General features: G+C 34.1%; 1 protein-coding gene across 3 annotated transcripts in view; it reads right to left on the reverse strand.

Annotated features, from left to right (window-relative positions):
* Window positions 1–24044, reverse strand: part of NELL2 (neural EGFL like 2) — a 316912-nt gene that overhangs the window by 232870 nt on the left and 59998 nt on the right. For all 3 annotated transcript variants that reach the window (XM_019748417.3, XM_074325809.2, XM_019748418.3), the window contains exons 5-9: window positions 4346–4519; window positions 4161–4257; window positions 1744–1816; window positions 1492–1574; window positions 485–613 (exon numbers count right to left, since the gene is read on the reverse strand). In XM_019748417.3, coding sequence (XP_019603976.3) covers window positions 485–613; window positions 1492–1574; window positions 1744–1816; window positions 4161–4257; window positions 4346–4519 — 556 coding nt within the window. The remainder of the gene's footprint in view (window positions 1–484; window positions 614–1491; window positions 1575–1743; window positions 1817–4160; window positions 4258–4345; window positions 4520–24044) is intronic.

Here is a 24044-nt window from a genome sequence, read left to right on the forward strand (position 1 = left end):
TAGAATTTGTATTCTACCAGTAAACTTTTAAAGATTATCTTATTTATTTAGACTCCATTATTTGTTTATATTGGACCAATCTGGTCACAATATTTTCTGCTGAATTTAACTTAGTTTTATTAAAATATATTAATAAACACATGAGGGGGAAACCCCTGGAAATGTTAAGGATAACAGGAGAGAATACTTTGAGTATCACCTTACTAACCCAATTTTAATCACTAACTCCATGTGTGTACCATTAAATTAAATTTTATGGCATTCCTAAACCACTATCATCTTCATAAGCTACAGAGTGTCTTTAATAAAGTAACACACAGTTCTTTAGATTTGACCAGGTTTGGTGGCACTTAAGTGTTGTGTCTTGAGGAAATGGGTCTTGAAACTTTCATGATTACATTATTTCAATCAATTTTTAAAGATGGGGTGGGGGGGTCGGGCAGCATCTGCGTTCCCTTGGTCTGAACTCCAGTGAAAGCCATACCAGGCATGTGCAGTTCTTACAACCGTCTGTCCAGGACTCAAATTCTCGGTAGGTGGTACCCTTCATGGTGCATGTCCTTTCACAATAGCACTGATCCAATCTATTCATTCGCTGTTCAGCTCGAGACAGCTGTGGCACAAAGGAAGGAGTTCATATTGTTCATCATTGCAGCAACACAGAAATGCAAAATACTCCAGTAGGAGTCTGATTTTTTTAGTGTATGGCAGTAATAATGGCTATACCCATCAAATATTTGTTATAAATATATTTAAGCCTTTAATTCAAAAGAAAGGATTTTTCCCCTCTTCTTTTTGTAAATTTGCTCCGTACCTTTGGAAAGAAAAGCAAAATTTATAATATATAAGTAAAGGGTAAGTCAAAATAGAATCACCCACAATACAGAGAAGCACTTTCCATTTTTAAAAATGCTTAACTTCACAAATATATTTACTCAAGTGCAAACGTAAATTTTAGAATTTATATTTGGCAGAAACAAATTATCCATGTATGACATAATTTTCAGGTTATCAGTAACTACTATGCAGAATGACAACAGTCTGATGAAATTGTAGGTAAACTTGATACATGCTTAAGACAGTGAATTATCCTACAACTGTACCATAGTGGTAGAAAGCATTTGTGGGACCATTTCCTTGAAATAATCCTAGTGTCCATATTCTTTACAATATCTTGTCGTCTCCTTCCTTATAAGGAAAAACTCAATAAAATAAATATTAAATAAATCTTGTTACAGTAAGCAATGTAAAAACCAGCTAATCTGTGTCACTCCTGATTTACTGAATCATTTGTTATACAGATGGCCAGGGTTTGAATATTTATAAGCCCTTTCCTTGGTCAGGGATTTAGATTTAGATTTAGATTTTGCCCTAGCAAAGAGTACAGTATAAGAAAAGTCTCAAAGGTGAACATCTGTGGTTATAAAAGGAATTGTAAGGAACCTCACAGATTTCTGAGCTCCCCACACTGTATTTCTAAGTAGCTTTTACCTTGGCTGATGTTTTGGCTAAAATGTCCTGCAGCTCCATGATTTTCTGCACAAGTCCATGGAAGTCATTACAAGTTGGACAGGCTGAAATTACAAACACAACGTTTGTCAAGTTGTATTTATAAGCGGTTTAATCTGGTTAAGTCTATGCTACAACTCATATATAGGAACTCCAATTTCAAACTGACATTCTGGACAAAATTAAGCAAGAAGCACACTTTTCATCATATAGTGCAAAAAGTAATGGACTTACTGCGATTAAGATCTGGACACTGAACAATAAATCCTTGGGGCATGACAAGTAATTGCACATCTTGCATTATACCCTATGTGTGAAAAATTAAAATAAAAAAGAAAGCATTACTCTCATCTATCCAAGTCATGTTCAGCAGTCAAGTTCATGAAGGAAAACGTGCCAGGATAGATTTACCAAAATCCCCGAGTAAAATCTTTTTGAATACACTGTTCTGACTTCAAAACAAAGGGTAAGAAATACATCAGGCATATAACAGATGGTTACCCATGTACTTTCTTATTGATAATATTTTTAAAGCCTTAAGATTAAATGTCAAGATATAATTAAGAGGCAATAGTTATGTTGTTTTGAGAAGTTATTTTTAGTTAGCCAATGAAGTAGAACTTAAAAATGACCTTTAAAAATCAACCTGAAAATCACTTCTGGCTTCAGCAACAGTGAAACTGATACCAATGTTAAACGAATTGCAATCATCAAAAGAAAAGAATAGAAAAACTGAGTCAAGAAAGCAATGCTCACATTTCTCACTTTTCAGTTGAATCTTTTAAAGCTAATTACTCCACTCAAAAAGGACAATAGATTTATTAAACAGCTGCCCAAGACTGGATTGCTGGATTACTTAGTGACAAGTAAGAAAGTACAGAAAGTTTAGGATTAAATTTTTAAAAATGCCATCTGGAAATAATCCATTTTACAGAGAGGGTCATATCATATCACATGTTTATAGGCAAAATTTACATGCATCCTTAGTCATGAAGGTATAATTAGCTTCCAGCTTATGAGGCTCTTAAAGCAAAGGCCAAATGATAGCTCAGAAATGACCTCATCAGACACACTCCAGCTGTTCCTTTCATCCACCACTCTTCTCTCTTCCTTCATCAACTTTATATATTTTCTTTAATTAATATATCATGTTATACCTTTGAAAAATGCAAACAGAATGTCTGATGACAGGGGTGACAGCTTCAATATATTATCAAGACAATTTTGAATGTACTTACAAAGAATCACCAAATGTTGGCCTATACATGTCCCACACGTTTAAACTGATTAATAGTGTCAATGTAAATGATAAATATCTAAGTATACTGAGTGGTAATTGCTGGATCTGCTGTTTGTTTGGGTTTAGATTAAGGAGGCAACTTGGATACATACTCCTATCACTTGGAAGCAGCAATATAAAAACGAGGTTACCATGTACAGTTATGCACATCTTGTGTACTGCACAACTCCAGTGGGCAGCATTCACAGCCTACAATAAAAAGAATGATCCCTAGAGGACTACACATAATTCATGTATGAAATGGATTCTGAAGCCACATCTAGACTCTAAGGGAAAGCCTGTCATAATTAAATAGAGAAGAAACTTGGCACCCACAGCACAAATTTGCCATCCCATACATGGGAAAAGAGCATTGATTTCCTAGGATTTGCAATAATCGGATCAATTCCCCATGACTAGCTTTGGAGAAGGTACTTAACCTCTAGGAGCAGGTTTATACACATGTAAAATAGGAAGAAAAGACTCCACACCAGGGCCAGAAAGACTAGATTTAGAATGGAATAACATACTAAAAGCACTTGGCTTCCAGATAACAGATAATGTTTAAGTAAGTTTTAAATACCCCTTTCCAGGATTATAAACCTTGCTTAGAACACACTTTAAAAGTTACCAGTATCTACTCTACCTAAAAATCCATGTGTTGAATACATCACCTATAATTCTTTTATTTAACAATCATTTGCCAAGCCACTATTGTATTCCTGGTACTGTCAGAGTCACTGGGGTAAAAATGATTATATTTATGGGCTTGTAGTCAAGCGATTTTCTGCACTTTATCTCTTTATCTTTTAAATACAGAAAGTTAAGTGGGCTGTCTTTTATATCCCCTACAATGATGAAATTCTACAAACTGTATATCTAAGTAGACACTAAAGAAGAAGATATAAATTGTGACTGCTTTTTTAGTTTTGATAGATTTGTGCACATACATGTATTCCTTTCTCACTTTCTAGAGTAAAAGGAGACCATGAATAATGAATATTCTTTCAATCCCTTATTATTAACAACCCTGTGAAAGTATCATCAAAGTTTATATTGCAGTAGTGGAGAGTTTATTTGTATACTAACATTTTAGACTTTTATTACTTTGAATGCCACATTTCAAGAATGATATATTAGCTGCCCTGACTGCAGCCTTGTGATCATCTCTGTAACGTCTAAAGATCAAAGTCATTAGGGAAAAAAGAGAAAGTGTTGGCCAGCTAAATAAAACACCAATGTACAAAAACAAAATAGAAAAAACTATACAAATCATTTTGTTTTACACCATAAAAAGCAAAATGTACTTTTCTAAACTCATTAGAAAGCATTTGTATTTACACGTTGCACTCAGACTTTTGCCAAAAGATACCTTAAAGTATCCATGTGCATTATTTCTCTGTCCCAGCCAAAATGTTGTGCCCAGAGGCAAGTCTGTGGAGGGCTTTTCCACCACTCTTTCATATATTCTGCAAAACAGAAATACCAGATAAGTAATGTGAGTTCACAGTCATCTCTTAGAATTTTCATGTCCTGAACTGAGAACATTTCACTTACTTATTGCAGTCAATGTGTAAAATCAAATGGGAGGCACTGATGGCTAAGGAGAGCTTGTGCCACTTGTCATCAGCCAAAATGTAAGGAAACACTTCCGTGTGAGGGCGGTGACTGCCTGAGCGGTAATGCAGTCTGACTTCATTCCGGTGGCCACTGCTTTCTAGTTCCAGGTACCTGCACAGAGAAGAAGAGTCATATGGAAACCGTGGAAAATAAAGTTCAGAAACGACTGATATGACCTCTGTCTCCAGAACAATGAGTAGATATGCTTTCCCTATTTCTCCCACTAAGTATGACTAGACATTATATTATAAAACAAACATAAGAAAAGTCTGAAAGATGAAGGAAAAAAAAAAAAAAAAAAACCAGCAAGGGACCTCACGACTCAAGGAACAACGCAGGGGTGAGTCTCCTGAGTTTTCTTTTCACCTCATATACCCAGACTTGGAGCTGAAGAGCCAGCAACCTGAAGAATTAATAAATGCAGACAAAAAAAAAAAAAGCCCCAACAAAAGCCTACTTTTTCTAGCCAAAGTATCAACAAAGGGGAAGACTACCAAGACAAAAACTTTCAGAGAATAACCACTCTATTTCAGTCAAACACCACAGGAAAAAAAAAAAAAAAAAAAAAACTGTGCCAGCAAAGGCTAAGTGGGGAGACTAGATTTCTATCCTCTTTGGGCAGAAATCCAACACATCCACTAGGGTGGTGACAGGGAAGGAGATGTAGAGAATCAAGACTTTTACCACTGCTAGCCAGTAATAAGAATGATATATTAGCTGCCCTGACTACAGTCTTGGGATCCTCTCTGTAACGTCTAAAGATCAAAGTCATTAAGGGAAAAAAAGAAAGTGTTGGCCAGCTAAATAAAACACCAATGTATGAGCTTGGTCTTCCATCCTTAACTGACAACAACACACACTGGGATGGTATCAGAGGAAGCTTAGTGGAGAGTAAGACTTTCACCACCACGAAGCAGTTATGAGACCATCCCTACCACAGTGTCAGTAAAGACCATGTGGGGACATGGAACTTTCACTCCCACCCAGAAATAATAAAAGCTCCCCTTTAATTGTCAACAGGAGGCCCACTGGGGAACCTTGACTTCTACCTTGATCTGGAAATAACAAGAAGTCACCCTCCCCACCCCTGCCAGAGAAGTATCAGAGAAAACTAGATAAAACAGGGAGTTTAAATAAGATTCTAGTCTCTTAACATGACATAAACATATCCAAGTTTAAATCAAAAATCATATGCCATACCAAGAACCAAAAAGAGCTTGAATTTAATGAACAAAGGCAATCAAAAGATATCAACACCAGAGGACAGGATGTTAGAATTACCTAATAAAAATTTAAAGAAGCATTGATTAAAAACAAGCAATTACAAACATATTTGAACACACTTGAAACAAATAAAAAAACAGGAAGCTTTAGTAAAGAAATTGAAGAACCAATGAAGTTTTAGAACTGAAAAATACAATAACAAATAAAAATCTCAAAGGATAGATTAAGTAATAGAATGGACGGGACCAAGAAAAGAATCAGTTAACTGGAAGGTAAAACAAAAATTACCCAACCTTAGCAATAAAGAAAATAGACTAAAAAAAAATGAACAAAATCTCAGAGACCTGTGATATTATAATAAAATATCTAAATTTGCATAATTAGACTCCATGAAAGAGCAGAAAGGGTGGGCTTAAAAGAACTTGAAGAAATAATGGCTGAAAACTTCCTAAATCTGGCAAGAGACATAAACTCACAGATTCAAGAATCTAAGAAAACCTCAAACAAGATAAACTTTAAGAAATACTCATCATAATTAAAATTCTAAAGAAAAGAAATATTGAAAGCAGCCAGAAAAAAATTCAACACATTATGTATAGGGGAAAACAATTAGAACGTAGTGGACTTCTCAGTGAAAACAATGGAAATTGGAAGGCAGTGGCACAATATTTTTCAGGTAATGAAAGAAAAACATGTCATCCAAGAATCCTATACCCAGCAAAAATATTCTCAGAAATGAAAAAGAAATCAAGACATTCTCAAATGAAGAAAAACTGAAATAATTTCAATCAAGTTCTAAACTTAGATATGTTATCTAACAAACACTCAAGAGGACATGTAGAAAGGAGGCTAAATCTTAGGTGGAGTCTTAGATGGAGACAGATCCATAATAAAGATAGGAATTTGGGAGTCAAAGGCGTATAGAGTGTATTGAAAGTCATACAGGCATAGGGATTACCTAGGGAATTATTCTAGAAGAAAGGACACTTTAACATCTTGAGAAGGAACCAGCAAAGGAAACCAATAAGCATGGCTGGGGACATTAGAGGAGAAAAATGTCATAGTGGTATCCCAAAGGCCTAGTGATAAAGAAGATGTCTCAAGGGAAAGGGAGTTATGAACTATATATCAACTGTTGCTAATAGGTCAAGTAAGATAAAGATTTAACCACTGGATTTAGCAAAATGGAGGTATCTAGTGACCCCAATGCTATTTCAGAAAACTTTATAGAAAATAAAGTCTTGAAATAGGCTCAAGGGAGACTGGGCAGAAAGAAATGAGATAACAAGTACAGACACTTTGGAAGAAATGGGAAGGTAGCTGCTGAAAGACGCATAGTAAAGGTAGCTTTTTCTTTATTTTAATTGGTAAAAACATGTAATTTGTATGCTGCTGTGAATAACCTGTAGAAGGAAATTAATCATAATTGAAAGAGAGGAGAAATTTGAATAAAACAGAAACCAGAGGTAAAATAGATTAACTACCTTTTAACTACATAAAATTTAAAAATTTCTCAACAGGAAAAATGCTATAAATAAAATTAAACAATAAATGACATTGTGCAAGATTAAACATATGATAAATCAGAAGTTAATGTCCACAATACATGAAGAGCATCTACAAATCAATCAGAAAAAGCAACCTAATGGATTCACCAATCAGGTTAGCAATAATCAAAATGATTAATAATATCCAGTGTCAATAAGAATGTGGGAAAAAGAAGCGCTCTGATACCCTATTTGTGGCAAAATAAATTGACAGCGACTTCATAAAAGGCAGTTTGGTAAAACTATCAACACATTAAATGTGCATACTCTTTAAATCAACAATTCCAAATCTAAAAATCTATCTTACAAAATAGCAGCACAAAAATCAGCAAAGACATATGCAGAAGGTGCTGACTGCAGATTTATTTAAAATAGTGAAAATCTGATAAAATACCAACTATCCACTCATAGAGGAATTATGATACATCCACATCCTGGAACACTATGCCACTCTACAAACGAATGGGTTAGGACAAGAAACATTGTCATAGTTTACTATTAAGTAAACAAAAAAAACCCTCTATAGAATCCCATTTTGCTTGACAAAACTCTGTGTGTATGTGTGTGTATACATGTGATCCTTTTAGACAAAAAAGATCAAGAAGGATACATGTTAATAGTTACCTCAGAGGAATACAATTAGGGGAACGGATGTGAAAAACCTTTCATGTATTTTTATATCCTTGAATTTTCTTCATTAATTATATATTACTTCTTTAATGTAAAATATAGAAAAATTCTACTTTAAGATTAAAAAATAGTCAAGAATATAAGTCATGTTTAGAACTTATTAAGAATAAAATGCCAACTTGGTAATTTTTTGCTCTAGAACCACCGAGAGAATTCTTTCTGTATTATTATTGATAACAAATATTCATTATTTAATCAATTCAACTAGTGAATTCTATAATAGAGGTGTTTGTGTTGTTTAAAAAATAACATCAGAAAATACACTGCCCCATTGTTATATAACTGTCAGTTCTTAACACATCGAGGCAAAAATCCTATTATTGCTGTCCTCCTCTAGGTATTATTAGAAATGGCACCTGTATTGATGTCCTGATCTTTTGTTATTTATGTAGCCTTTAATAACAATGAGGCTGACACTATGCTCAACAAACAAAAACAAACTTTCAGAAGTTAAATATTTGATCAAAAGTTACATTTTCATTAGCATCATTCTCTTACATGAAATAGATACACAATATAAAAAAAACAACATTTAGTGAAGAGAAAAATAAATAATGATATGAAACACTTAGAAGTTTGTCTGGCACATGGTTAGTATTCAATAAATATTAGCTCTCATTAAAATAAGGGAAAATTGGTTGAAAGGAGTTGATCCATATCTTCAAAACCAGTCACTACCGTGTTTCCCCAAAAATAAGATCTAGCCGGACCATCAGCTCTAATACGTCTTTTGGAGCAAAAATTAATATAAGACCAGGTATTATATTATATTATATTATATTATATCAGGTCTTATATTAAAATAAGACTGGGTCTTATATAAATTTTTGCTCCAAAAGACGCATTAGAGCTGATGCTCCGGTTAAGTCTTATTTTCAGGGAAACATGGTATTAAGATGTACAAACTGGTATGGAGACATGAAATTAGAGAAAAATATGACTATTACATAATTATAATTTTAAAACTATCTGTAATGAACATTGCGTCTATTTTAATGAATCATTTTTCTAGTAATAGTTATATCCATTTCCCCAACTCTACTGACCCCACTGGGTGCCGTGTCAGTGGGAGGTGGGCCTTGCTACCCTTCCCCAATCCCCTCAAGGCCCAACAGAGCAGAGAGGTTAACCGCTCACACCCTAAAACCTGAACATTCACAGCCAGGTACCCCTCTGAGCAGTGGGAAGCCACTTCACCTCTCTGTGCCTCATCTGGTTATTCAACTATAAAATGGGGATATGAGTTGTACTTGTCTCAAAGGACTCCTGTGAGGATTTGAGAGTTAATTTAAGACAGCACTCAGAACATTGCAACTGCCACATACAAAACACTCAGTAAAGATAGTACACTAGCTGTCTTTCTCATTTTAAAAAACAAACAGGTCAAATTCTCCCTCTTCCTTCCCAGGGCACAGCCAGGGGCAGGTCCATGACACACCCTAGCAATCAGACACACTTTAGGAGAATCCGAATCTTGATGGAGCATAGCAAGGAAGGGAGGGAAGAGGAACCTGCATTGTGCTCTGTGCTACAGCATCCCAGTCACTTATGTTAAGGTTACTTTTCATCCTGCTTCCTGTTTGCTGGTCCAACAAGATAGGATGCCTTTGGTTATTGCCTCTTCCAAATTCTGGTGCTCCAGGCTCCCATCAGTTCTGTAACCTGCCCTTCCATCCACTACCTCCAGTTACTTTACAACCAAGAACCCTAACTGATACATCACCACTGAGACATAGGGAAAATACGTTATTGGAATAAAACATATCAACATTTTTAAAGGCGATGGAGTGATAGAACTATAATTTTTTAACCTTTCTTTATTGTTCTTTATTAGGTTGGTGCAAAAGTAATTACAATTTAAAAGTTTAAAAATAATTGCAAAAACCGTAATTACATTTGCACCAATATAATATTTTCCTTTTTATTGTTAATGAACATTTACTACCGTAATTTAAAAATGACACTTTAGATCCCAAGAAGATAATTTGTCACACTTAAACATATCATGTCTTCTGGATTTATTCATAGTTTTGAGAGGTAATTAAAATCAGAAATTAAACTCACCCTTTGTAATAATTTATGGCCTTGTTACTTAAACATCTTTTGCATTGGCAGAAATATAAACTAACTTAAAATTAGGCTTCAGAGAAGTAGGCAACAGTGGCAGGACATCATTCATTTTAACAACCTCCTTTATAACTCAGGATCAAAGGATAAAAATCAGGTCACATCTCAAAGACAAAAAGATTGCACACAACATGAAATAATTATTTTTCTGCTGCCTTAAATTAAACCTAAGTAGAAAAAAGATCAGCTCATTTCAGTATATTAAGCTACAAGTCAAATGTAAATTAGTCACCTGAAGAAAAGCCATATGCACTTCTAGTGCCAAATATATTAGTGTAGTTCATGGATGACACAATTGCAAAGGAATTGCATCCACGGGCTTTGGAATTGAAAACCCAGCCAGCCTCTCACTACTAGTTATGACCCGACCTCTCATTGTGTTGGTTTCCTCATCTGTAAATGAGAACTCAAAGTGATAATCCATATAAAGCAGGGTGTCTGAAACATAATAAGAACTCAATAAATGGTAACTATTTGTATTATTTGTTAATAATCCCAGTCAGGCATCATTTATGAAGTCCAGCTTCTTAGCAGCAATTCTGTGAATACCAAGCGATTTGAATACATTTTTAAGTGCAAGAATTAGTTGACAACATTAGTATTATGAGGGCTCCAGCATAGCCAATGGAAAGTGAAGTCCAGGGCTATTGCCAAAGTTAGTGTATTAGGTGCATTTGTTCATTTGTTACAGAAAATTGGCTGTTTCACCTTGCCACTTCCAATGATTCCCTCAGATGTTGAGGGAGATGGGAGAGTGGGGGTGCCAGAACATATTTTTTGGCATCCCTCATTGGAACTATATTGATTCTGTTTTGGTTAATTTTTTTGCTTGTTTTTAAATGGTATTTTGTCATCATCAAGGCAGTATAATCCAGCAATCTAAGAGGCCTGAGCCTTCATCCTGTCTCCACAGTTTACTAACCTGGCAAGTTAAAAATCTTCTCCGAGTTTCCTCCCTTATCAAATAGGGGTAATAAGAGCTGTAACCTAATATGATCATTTTAATAATTCAATGAATTAAGAGACATAAGTGCTTACGTTGCACAGTTTCTGATAAAGAGTAAGCATTCCATACACGTTACGATTATGATTTATACTTCCTATGACATATTTATGCATGCTATTTAAACATCAGCAAATCTTCAGGGTGAATTTTAACTGAAACAAGCATGCATCTCAAACACAAAGTAATTTAAATGAGAATCTATTCAAATAACAATGGTTGAATCTCTGTGATATTCCCATCAATTAGTCATCCAGTTTGCTTGAATATATTCAGTGACCAACAGTTCATGACTGTCTGAGAGCATTTTTTATAAAACAAAGACCTTCCTTATGTTCAAGTATAAATGAAAGAGGATTTTCTAAATTGTGATTTATTCGTTCATTTGTTACAGCAAATACTTACTATGAGCACTGAGAATATGGCAATGAACAAGGCCAAGTAACACGGAGGCTGAGAGATGCCCAATGATAAACACATTATTAAGTGAAAATTAAGTTTGGCCATTTCAAAACTAATAATAATAATACTATTATAAAAGTCTTGCTGGAAGAAGAGGAATGTAGCTAGATTTGTGAGGATAACAAAGCGTCTTCATTAATAATATAGCTAGGGGCCAAAATTATATCACCAAGGGGAAAGATCAGTAGCAAATGGAATTAATTCATGATTGAAGTTCTGGCATACAACATGATCACTTGAAAACAATGTTTCCATCTTATTATCCCACACAGCTGAGTTTACAATAAGGTAAGAACAGCTATGATAAAGCACTGATAATAAGTGGATACTCTACAGCACAAGGCTATCCACGAGAGCTAAGGAGTTGAAATAAGTCACTGGATAAAAGGGAAGTACCTAGTTAATGCTAGGTCCTCTCATTACCTCAACTTAGTTTTGACCAGGCAGGTGGAAATTAGAGAAAGACCAGAGAGAAAGGGTTCAAAGAAGTAGCAGACTGGAGGAAGATGAGCCTTCTCTATTTTATCAAAAACAAAAGCAAAAGCACACTGTCATAGGTTGCAGATCCATGGGGCATATTGAACTACTTTGATGATCTGAAAATGCTCATATGCAAGTGTGCAAAGAATTTGGCTTACAAATTTTACAAGGGGTTCACAGACTCCATAACGTCCATTCATGGACTCCAAGCTAAGTATCCGTGCCTTATAGGAAGAATAAGCAGAAAGAGTGAAGACTGACGGCTACTTGTGAAAGAATTGACAACTTGGGGTGTGTGTTTGTGTGTGCGTGTGTGCGTGTGTGTGTGTGTGTGTGTGTGTGTGGATTTTTTTTTATATAAAATAATAGGTTATAATTAGAAAAAAATTTAGAAAGTACACAAAAGCATGAGGAATGAAATTAAGATCACTAACAGTCCTGCCGGCAAGAGATGATCAATATTAACATTTTGCAGTCTTTTTCACTTAATTATATAGCTTTCCATACCAATAAAATAAAGCCACATCCTTTTAATGGATGCATGGCATTCTACAGTACAGTTGTACCACAATGAATTTAATATCCAATTTCTTATTTCATTTTTCATTCTTAAAAAAAATGCTTCAGTACATGTTTCTTTGTGCACCTGAGCAATTATCTACTTGGAATAAATTATTAGGAATGAAATTGCTGGTTCAAGTGACATACACATTTCAAAGAGACTTCCTACATTCATTCATTCACTTACTCATCCAACAATTTTTTTTTTTTTTTTAATGCTTACTTTGTTCTAGGCTTTGTTCCAGGTGCTGGGAATACAGTAGTAAACCAAAGATATAAAAATACCAGCCGTCACCGAATTTACGTTAAAATAATTAAGTAAAATATATAAAATAAATAGGTTACATGGTGATAGAAATCTATGAAGAAAATTAAAGTATGTATGGAGGATAAGGAGCACCGTGTTTCCCCGAAAATAAGACCTAGCCGGACAATCAGCTCTAATGCATCTTTTGGAGCAAAAATTAATGTAAGACCCGGTGTTGTATAAGACCGGGTCTTATATCATAGTAAAATAAGACGGGGTCTTACATTAATTTTTGCTCCAAAAGACACATTAGAGCTGATTGTCCTCTAGGTCTTACTTTCGGGGAAACACGGTATGTGAAGGTGATATTTTAAAAAGGATGTTCAGGGAAAGTCTCATTGAAAAGTGAAATCCAGCAAAACCCTGAAGGAGAGCAATAACCCTAAGGCAAAGGCCTGCTGGAAAGTTCAAGGAATATCACTGAAGCCTGTGTGGCTAGAGAATGAGTAAGGGGCAGAATAGTAGAAAATTACCATGTTTCCCCGAAAATAAGACCTAGCCGGACAATCTGCTCTAATGCATCTTTTGGAGCAAAAATTAATATAAGAACCAGTCTTATATTATATTATATTACATTATATTAAAGACCCAGTCTTATATTACAGTAAAATAATACCGGGTCTTATATTAATTTTTGCTCCAAAAGACACATTAGAGTTGATTGCCTGGCTAGGTCTTATTTTGGGGAAACACGGTAGGTCAAACAGGTATCAGGAGCCAGGGCGGCATATCATATAGGGACTTATAGTCCAACAGGATGACTTTGGCTACTGTAGGTCATAGAATGCCATGAGATAAGTTTTTTGAATCAACTTTCAATGTGATCAACTTGACTGTAGTGTCAGAAATAGACTGACTGGAGAGTAGGAGGTCACAAGAGCTAAAGCAAGGGGATAAGTTTGAGGGTTATTGCTAGAGGTGGCTTGGACGAGAGAAGGTGGTGAAAAGGCTCCAACTCCAAAGATGTTTTGAAGGGAGCAATAAAGACTTTCTTAGGATTAAATGTGCAGTGTGAGAAACAGAATCAAGAAAAACTTCAAGGTTTTCAGCCTGAGTAACTAGCAGAAAGAAGCTGCTATTTACTGAGCTGGAAAAGACCAAAGGAAGAGCAAGTTTGAGAACAAGGATGATAACTTTGATTTCTGACATGCACTGCTTAATTTTCCAATTAAACATCCCAGTGAAGATGCAGGTGGGCTGTTGGATATGCAAGTCTGAAGTCCAAGGACAAAGATCAAGATAAGAGAAAAAATTAGGAAGTCATTTTTCCCGATGGCATGTAAAGCCTTTAAGACGCGATGAGATCACCTGCGAAGTGAGTGGATACAGAGAAGTCTGAGCATCAAGGCCTAAAACTCAGATGTCCTTCACTCAGATGCCAGGGATGTAAGGAGGAAGGAGCCAGGACACTGGGGAGGAAAACCAGAAGAACATAAGCTGTGAAGACCACGCAAAGAACCTGTTTGGAAGGAGGGAATAATCAAAGTCCAATAGCATGAGGTCTCTGAACTGAAGAATAGATTTAGCAACTTGGATATTAGTGCTGACCTTGACAAGGGCATTTTTAGGGAAGTAGAGAGAGCTAAAGCCTCCTTGAAGTGGGTTCAATGAGAGTGAGAGGAGGAGAACTGGAGACAGCTAAAGGGAAAGAGGAGCATAGCCAAACAGGGAAATGAGGTCAATAGAGGGTTTTAGGTTTTGGTTTTTGTGTTTTGGTTTTGAGATTATAAATACTATAGCATATTTGCATGCTGAAGGAAATATCTAATACAGAGAGGACAAAGTAATAATGCAGGAAAAGAAGGAGTAAATTCCTGGAGCAATGTCCTTGAGAGGAGACACAATTTAATAGGGAGCTGGAGTGGCTGGTCTGTGTTAGGGTCACAGATGCTAAACCTAAGTAAAAGGTGAGAAAGAAGAGAAACTGTATCAGCAACGATGCAGGTGTGGTGGTATGAATAGGGGGAAGAGCTTGTGGAAGCTTTTTTCTCATTGTATTTATGACACAAGTTTACCTGCTAAGTGAGGATGGGGGAGGGGTGTGCCAAGTGTAAGGAAAGAGGAGAGGCATAAAATAGTCATCTAGCAGAATGAGAGAATGCATGAACTAGGAAAATGAGGCAGCATTAAGGGCACATTTTAAGTTAGGTTATCACGCATGTAATAAAGTAAGCTCAGTCAGCATGGTTCTATGTTCTTCTACAGCCAAGTTCAGCTGTAAGAGTACAATTGAGGCAGAGAGACGGAGTTAACAGGGTTTGGGGTTTGCCAAGCAAGTTCTAAAATAAAACAGGAAAAAGGAGATGACCATCTATCTCTACAGTAGTGAGATTCTAAAGAGGGACTATGATGTAAACTGAAAAAGACAAAAGTAAGTACACGTAGGTGGGTAAAGACAGGGAAAAGCTGGTAGAATTACCAGATACTACGTTCTATGCAAATGTAGTAAATCATGTTGCTAAACTGATCACTAGAATTATTGCATAACAGTATAACAAATGACTCATTTACAGACACATTCCATTAATAGTGGCTATCACTGCTTTTCCATAACATATATGTGTACACACACACACACACTCCTATACCCACCCATCTCATTCAAGCCTCATATTAATTATAACATGGCTCTTCATTTATTCTTGTAGGTTTATGATAAGACAAGTTTAACAAATACCAATATTTTAGTTTCGAGTACTGATATTCATATAAATTCATATAAAAGGCCCTACTTGGTCCTGGTATTTTATTTTTTTAATATACTTCTGGAGCATTTGTTACTATTTTAATGAAAATGTTAGCATCTCTATTCATACATGGGTTTGTCTTACAATGTGTGGTGTGTGTGTGTGTGTGTTCGTTCCATCCTCAAATTTTGAAATCGTGATTAAAATAGCCTTGAGAAGTGAACTGAGAAGCTTTCCTTTTCTCTTCCATATTCTCAAAAAAATTTCATAGCCTAAGTATTATCTGTTCCTTGTAGATCTGAAAAACTCACATTAAAATAATAATAATAATGTGAGAGTCTGGTGAAAAGGATGGAAGGATCTACTTCTTTGACAAATTTTTCTAATCCCTCTATTGTTACTAGTAATGAGATTTTCTATACTATTCTTGAGTTGTTCCAATTTGTGTTTTCATAGAAAATCATTTATTACATCCAAATTTTCTAATCTTTTAGTATAAGGTTGTACATTTCTATCATTTTATACGTTTTAATCACCTCTGTATTTCTATATATGTATTAAATCGTATTGATCAATTGTTTTATCTTTATCCTATAATTATATTATTTTTTTGTCTATTAGATCTATCAAGTTTTAGTAGTTTTGCTAAGTCTCCCACTACAATTTCAGTTTTCAATATTTCTCTTTATATTTTAATCCTTTTTGATTTGTATATTGAATCCATATTGCTTTTCTTAAGTATTTCTAGAGGATAAAATTGTTGTCAATATAAAATAACCCTAGTTGCCACTTAATAAATTTTATCTTGTAGTAGTTGTGTGATATTAATATTGCTATTCCTACTTTCTTTTTATTTTAACTTGCTTCATTTGTCTTTTTCCTTTATCTAAATCCTCTTTTTTGAGTGTGACCCTTGTAAGTAATTTAAACTTGAATTTTACCTTTTTGATCTATGTAAGAATATTTGTTTTTTCACAGGAAAACCAAATCTTCTGTAAGTATCATTGATACATTTTCTTTATTCTTACTGTGATAAGTTATTTTTTTCTCATTTTTATTTTTTGAATTTTTTTCCTTTCTTTTATTTTGCAGTGTTGGTCAAGTTTTTTTTCCTTCCTCTAGCTTCAAGAATGTAAGCAAATCCATAAACATCTCCAAAGTAATGCTAGAAATTTATGACATGCTTATATTTCTCTTTTGCTCCCATGTTCCATATTTGGTTCAAATAATCCTGAATACTATATTTGTACCATACATATGTTTTAAATTTCTCTCAGTAGAAAGGTTAACCTGATGTCAACTACATTGTCAAACCCAGAAGCAGAATTAAGTTAGAAATCAGTAATACAAAATGGAAGAATCCCGAAATATTCTCAAATTAAGCAATAAACTTGTAAATAACCCATGGGTCAAAAAGTCAAAATAAAATTAGAAGATATTTTGAGCAGAATTATAATTTTAAAAAATAAAGCGTCAAAATTTGATGCATATAAAGCTGCAGTGAGAAAATTTACAGCCATGAGTGTATAATTAGCAAAAAAAGGATGAAAATCAACTATTTAAGCATTCATCTCAGGAAAGTGGAGAAACACAAATTAAACCTAAAGAAATTAGAAGAAGAGAATAATAAATATGCAGGGATTAAGCAATGATAAAGAAATCAGTGATTTTTCTAAAAGGCTAAAAAGTACTCTTTCAAATGACTAATAAAACTGACAAGACCCTAGCCAGACTGATCAAGAAAAAAGAAGACAGACATTTCCAATATGGAGAATGAAAGTGGAATATGAATACAGGTTCCATACACACTGGAAAAAAAAAATTGAGAGAGATGAAAAACCTTGTTCCAATAAATTTAAAACTTTATATAAAATGTGCAATTCCTTCAAAACTACACAGAAACAAATAGAAAAATCTGACAAATTCATATTCCTTGAAAAATACAGAATTTCTGAAAAAGTAACAAACATAACAACAAATAAAAAAATCTTAATAATTTCTATATGTATATAAAACATTTTGTTTATTATATCTCTATATTATTTTCACATCTGAATATGTAATTAAAATCTCACAAACATTTCTCTAGTCGCAGATGGACAGATCAGTGAATATTTTTAAATACTTAAGGAAAGAGTAACACTGATCTTTCACAAATTCTTCCAGAGATTAACAAAAAAGGGAACACAGCCTAACACATTTTATGAGGCCAAAACCTGACAAAGTCCTTACAAGAAAGGAAAATTACAAACCAATTTATTTCATAAGAATAGATGTAAAATAATAGATGTAAAACACTAGCAATTATAATCTAGTGATATATAAAAAGGGCAATATATCATAACCAAGTAGAATTTATATCAGAAATTTATGGTTGGATTCACATTTGAAAATAATTCTATTTAATTCACTACATGATAAAATAAAGGAGAAAATTAAATAATTAGCAGTTGCAGAAAATGCATTTCATAAAATTCAACATCCATTCATTTAAAATTCTGAATAAAATGAGGTTCCTTTATATGAGATGGAAAATCTAAAACTATAAATAAACAAAAATAATAAAAATAACTATGACAAACATACTTAATGGTAGAATATCAAAAGTTTTCCCCATGAGATTGGGAAGATAAAGATGTCAGCTAGCACATGTTATTCCATATTGAATTGGAGGTCCTAGCCAGTGCAATAAGATAGCAAAAGAATTATAGGTATGAGACTCGGAAATAAAGCTATATCACTATTATTATTGGGAGTCAATATAATAAATAATAAATGAATTCATGAATAATAATGAATTATAAATGAATTTAACAAGGTCACTAGATAAAAAGATCAATGTGCAAAACTCAATTGTATTGCTAAGAAATAGAATAGAACTTTAAAATGATGCCAATTAAAATAACATCAAAACATCACATACCCAGACATAAATTTAAGAAAAAATGTGCAATAACTCTCTAAAAAAAAAAAACTATGAAATGTTACTGAGAGAAGTTAAAGAATCTCTAATGAAAATACATAAATCAGCCCCCAATGTATGTATAGATTTAATGAGATCCCAACCAAACACCAAGCTGATTCTACAATTACAAGCAAATGGGGAGATTTGCAATCTTGCTCCTCAGCATATGTCATCAGTTTGGCTCAGATAAACTCTTATAAAAATTTAAAACAAAATTATAAGCAAATGTGAAAAATACAAGTATATCCCAGGTAATCTTGAATAACAGAATTTAGAGAACATACACTACAATCATTATAAAACCACAGTAACTGACACTGTGCAATACTGGCACATGAATATTAACAAATAGACTAATGGAACCGTATATAGTTTAGAAACAGGTTCACACAAATACGGTCCACAAAGGTGACTTTGCAATGCTAAGAGAAAATAATAATTCTTTTGAAAAACTGTGGAATATCAATTGGATACCCATATAGGAAAAAAGAGATCTCTGTAATGATTCCCAGCTCATATTTATCACCTACCTATGAGTACTGGCTATGTACAATACTGTAAGATCCCCATTTTTTGAAAACTCAAGGCATAGATATGGACCCTGGATTCATTCCACTCCACTCCTAATGGCATCTCCAAAGCTATTCTATATTGAGTCCTGTACCCACTCAAGGATGTTAATGATATCTGAAATGATGGAAGAAGTATAATCCTTTATTAACTCTTCAAATGGGCTCACTCTGAAGTACAGTCACTGACAAAGGGTCACTCTTCCTTCTGTCCAAAATTTTTCCAACTTACTATCCCTTTATAATTTAAATCATGCTTCTAATTTTAAAAACAATCATACTTTTCTCTACATAACTCATATTAACACATTATAGAGGAAAACTGGAAGAGTTTGATTATTTAAACATAAGCACAAGCAGTTCTATTATAAAATACTTTAAGGAGGGGTGTGTGTGTGTTTGTGTGTGTGTATGTGTGTGTGTTATAGTTAAGTAATAAAATATATTTGATCCCAAGGAATTCATTAACTGAGTTATCACTTTATTTGAATTAAAAGATGAAACTCCTATCCAAAAGTTATTTTGAAAGACCTATATAAAAATATGAATTTCTCTCCCCACTGAATATAAGAGGATGCCAAAAAAATGTATTCACATTTAAAGAAAGGAAAACTGTATTAAAACTGTAATACTCAATATACACTGGTAACAAAAGATGAATACAAGTCACATTTGACTTCTGCAATTACAAGAGGTGCTCAAAGTGGTTACCATCAGCATCCAGACACTTCTGATTATGGCGAACTACTGCTTGAGCAACGTTGACCAAAGTGTCCACTTATATACATTTTTTTGGCACCTTCAGTACATGTTATTCCACTTTTCTGTAAATAGAAGTGTAGTGAATTATCCCTGGATCTGTGAAACCATCTTTGACAGCTGTCAGTGGTCAAATGAGATTCAAAAAACGTAGAAATTATGTTTGATACATCAAATTCTCAGGAGATATCAATTTTGATATGAAAGGATCTAAAAATATGTAGACATACATAGGTAGATCACAGCATACAAGGGAATAATATGCTCATTGAGGAACCATTAAGTTAGTTACTTAATAATTAAGTATATAAGATACTATGTACTTAATTTTACTTTAAAATTTTAATTTCTGAATTAAAAATTTTTAATTTCTGAATTTGGTTACTCAAGTATAGCTCTTTTGTGGAAAAATAAAAATAAAACCCATCTTTTCTGGATGCAATTCTACCTGTTAGGATGGTTTAAGTCAGTTCTGCCTAAAAGAAAGAACTTGATGGTCTCTTAAAATTCAATCTATATATAAATCAAATATTTTTGTAGTTTGGGATGAATTTAGGGGGTGTGTGTGTGTGTGTGTGTGTGTGTGTGTGTGTGTGTGTGTGTGTGTATTTTCCCCAGAGACTATACCACTGTTCTCTTCAATTTCCAGATACTTAGGTAGCTTTATAAGTGTATAGCATTTGCATGCAATTGCACTATTTCAGAGCACAAACAATATTTTTTGGAAGAAAATTATATTCTCAAGATGATAAATTTCATCTTTACCTTCACCTAAAAAAAAAAAAATGGTTCAAGATACGTTTAGGCATGCATTCATCTGGAGAGACTAAGTGGCTCCCAGAGACCCTCAATGCCCTATGATTCATGCAGTATTTTATCCAGTTTCAAATATTCCTTTTGAGTTAACAATTTGCTATATCCTAAGGTCCTCAAAATCAATAGTAATTCTTTAAGCCAATAAAAATTGGCCTGTGTAGGAAATTTCAGCAGCTTTATATGTAACACCTTCTGAAACTATGGGCAGACAATAAAGGAAAAGCACTGATGCATGTAAGACAACTAGAAGTTCTAGGCAGGCTGTATTTGAAAGAAAGGAATTAGTCACAGGGGAGAGTAAGCTGTCAATGCTGCAGCATCTGTTCTCTGTTCTCTGATATGCTTCATGGGTCATCATGTCTTCCCTATTGTTCAGAATAAATAAGAGGTAAAGAAGAAGGCAACAGGATCCATGGGTCACCCACTGAGGTGACATTTTGTTCTTAGTGAGCTTATTACCTACCTCGAGTTCACAACTGAAATGGGTACTGAACACCCCTAACTAGAGGAAATAGAAACAACCTGGTCTCAAATTCAGGGAAATGGCAAAAAGGTAGGAATCTATTTTTAAGTATTAGCACAATCTTTTTATGGAGAGGCAACTAGAAAAAAATGAAAAGACAAAATATTTTCCCAATTAGACAGATTATATGTATAATGACTTTATTTATACTCATCAACTTCAATATGCCATGATGATGCTGCTGAAATAAAATAAATTGTAAAGGAAGAAAACTTTTGGGTAAAAATTTCTAGTGAAAATACCTAATAGAGGAAAAATATGATTGTTGTCTTCAAAAGCAATGGAAAACAACAGTGCTAACCCTGTCATAAGAGGTCTTGGGTTTTGAAGGAAGTAGCAAGGCCACTGAGCTGCGGTGAAATAGACAGATAGCACTGTTGGTGGGAATGTAAACTGGTGTAGCCATTATGAAAAACACTATGCTGGTTCCTCAAAAAATTAAATATAGAACTACCATATGATCCAGCAATTCCACTTCTGGCAATTTATTCAAAGAAAATGAACACACTAATTCAAAAACATATCTGCACCCCCATGTTCATTGCAGCATTATTTACAACAGCCAAGATATGGAAACAACCTAAGTGTCTATTAAGGGATGAATGGATAAAGAAGATGTAGTATAGCTATACAATGGAATACTATTTAGCCATAAAAAAGAATGAAATCTTGCCATTTTTGACAATACGGATGGACCTTGAGGGCATTATGCTAAGTGAAATAAGTCAGCCAGAGAAGGACAAATAAAATATGCTCCAACTTATATATATGGAATCTAAGACAAAACAAACAAACAAACAAAACCACCAAACTTACAGATAGAACAAGTTGCCAGAGGAGGGGTTTAGAGGGAGACAAAATCAATGAAAGGGGTCAAAAGGCACAAACTTCCAGCTATAAAATAACTGTCCTGAGGATGTAACATTCAGCATGGTACTCTAGTTAATAATATTGTGTTGCATATTTGAAAGTGGCTAAGGGAGTAGATCTTAAAAGTCCTTATCACAAGAAATAAAGGGAAAAAATTTGTGACGATGCACCATGAAGAATGTAACTATTACAATCATATCACAATGTACATAAGTCATTATGTTGTACACCAGAAACTAGTATAACATTATATGGCAATTATACCTCAATAAAGTTCATACATATATACTTATACATGCATACACAATAAAACAGCAAATAGGAAAGTTGTCAAGAAAGTGGTTGGGAGAATGGGCCCTGGTGCCGCTCAACCTGGTTCAAATGTTGATTCTGTCAGTTATTGTAACCTTGGACATGAGACTTAACTTCTCAGGTCTCCATTTCCTTATCTATAAAATAGGGATAATAATGATACCTACCTCCAAGATTGTTATGAGATTTAATGAGATTAATCCATGTAAGGTGTTTAGAGGACTGCCTCACCCAAGGTAGGGTACTAATAAAGTTTTATATTTATTATGCAGAGAAAACATTTCAGTGCACCTAAGAAATCAGCCAGCTACCACAAGACCTGATATCAGCAGGTGCTCTAAACTTCTCATTCAGTCAGTCATTCAGCAAATATCTATTAGCCAACTATATATCAAGACCTATAGTAGGCACAGAGGATACTGGGAAAAAGAGACAAAGTCTAGATCCTTGAGAGCTTTCCATTTCCTCATGTTTATCACCTTCTTGAATAACAATCCCCAGGATAACGATCTACAATAAATGTAGGCCTTCCTTTCTCATATATTTCTGCCAAATTTTTATTTTACACCACAGACATTTTTATACTGTTTTCATATTTATTGGTTCATATTACTCTACATTATTGAATCTACTTAGAAATGGAGAGCTTAAAAATAAGCACCATTTTTCTTAATGTGATTGAACAAAACTCTTGCAATAGATCTTGAATTCTGACAAGTTGGAGGTTGGAAAGATTTTGTCATATGTTTATTTCGGTTACTGGCTGATGAAAAACAATCAGATTTTTTAAATGAAGAAAACATGCATTTGTGACCTATTAAAAATGCAAAAAAATGAAAATCCAATAACTAGAAGAAATGGAAATTTTGAAAAACCGTAAAGAGGGAAGTTATAGCAGGCTTAATGTAAAAGACCTTCAGCAGATGTGCATCTAATATATCTTATACACACTCTAATCTTGTTTTTAAAAATGTATTTTCGTTCAGTAAGTGCAATACTGTATATAAAGCTATCAAGAGAAAAATACAAAAGCTAGGCAAATCACCTTTACAGAAATAAGATGTTACTTTCTCTTAATTCCATTCAGTATAAATGAATAGTTTTCAATTAAAGAAAAATACAGTAGGTAATTCAAAGATGCCTTACATAGTGAATGCTGACATGCACTTAAAATGAGAGGCAAAAAAAGGTGTGAGCTACTCGTTTTAGGAATATATTTTCATCGATATATATTCCTCAAATTTTTGATAATACTAGAAAATAAATATGAGCATTATAACGAGTTTCAGTTTTCAATTTCATCATTTTATTTATGTCCTGAAAAAGCAATAGTATCTAATACAGGTAGACACAGCCAATGAATATTAAGGAAAGTGGGTGAAGGTCTGATGAGGAACAAAATATTGGAATGAAATTGGAATATCTCCCCATAAAATACCAATCCAAATCAAAGGATAAAAATAGTCGAGAACCTGGAAGATCACCAACTTGACCTGGTGACTAAGGTTAACATCACCAGCAGTGAAATAGATTGACACAGTGTTCCTCCAGATGTGGTGTACAGAGAAGAGTCATCATTTCTAAGGTATTCCTAACAAAAATGCATGGCCTGAGTGATGAGGAATTGTCAGATGAATACAGGTTAAGTGTGAACCTACAGAATGAAATGCCTACCCTTCCAAGACCAGGAAGGATACCACAGAGAGGAAAGACTGGAACTGTTCCAGACTAAAG

The sequence above is a fragment of the Rhinolophus sinicus genome, chromosome 1 (genome assembly GCF_057876585.1).
Source record: "Rhinolophus sinicus isolate RSI-liver-muscle chromosome 1, RSI-T2T, whole genome shotgun sequence".
In the NCBI taxonomy this organism is placed as follows: Eukaryota; Metazoa; Chordata; class Mammalia; order Chiroptera; family Rhinolophidae; genus Rhinolophus; species Rhinolophus sinicus.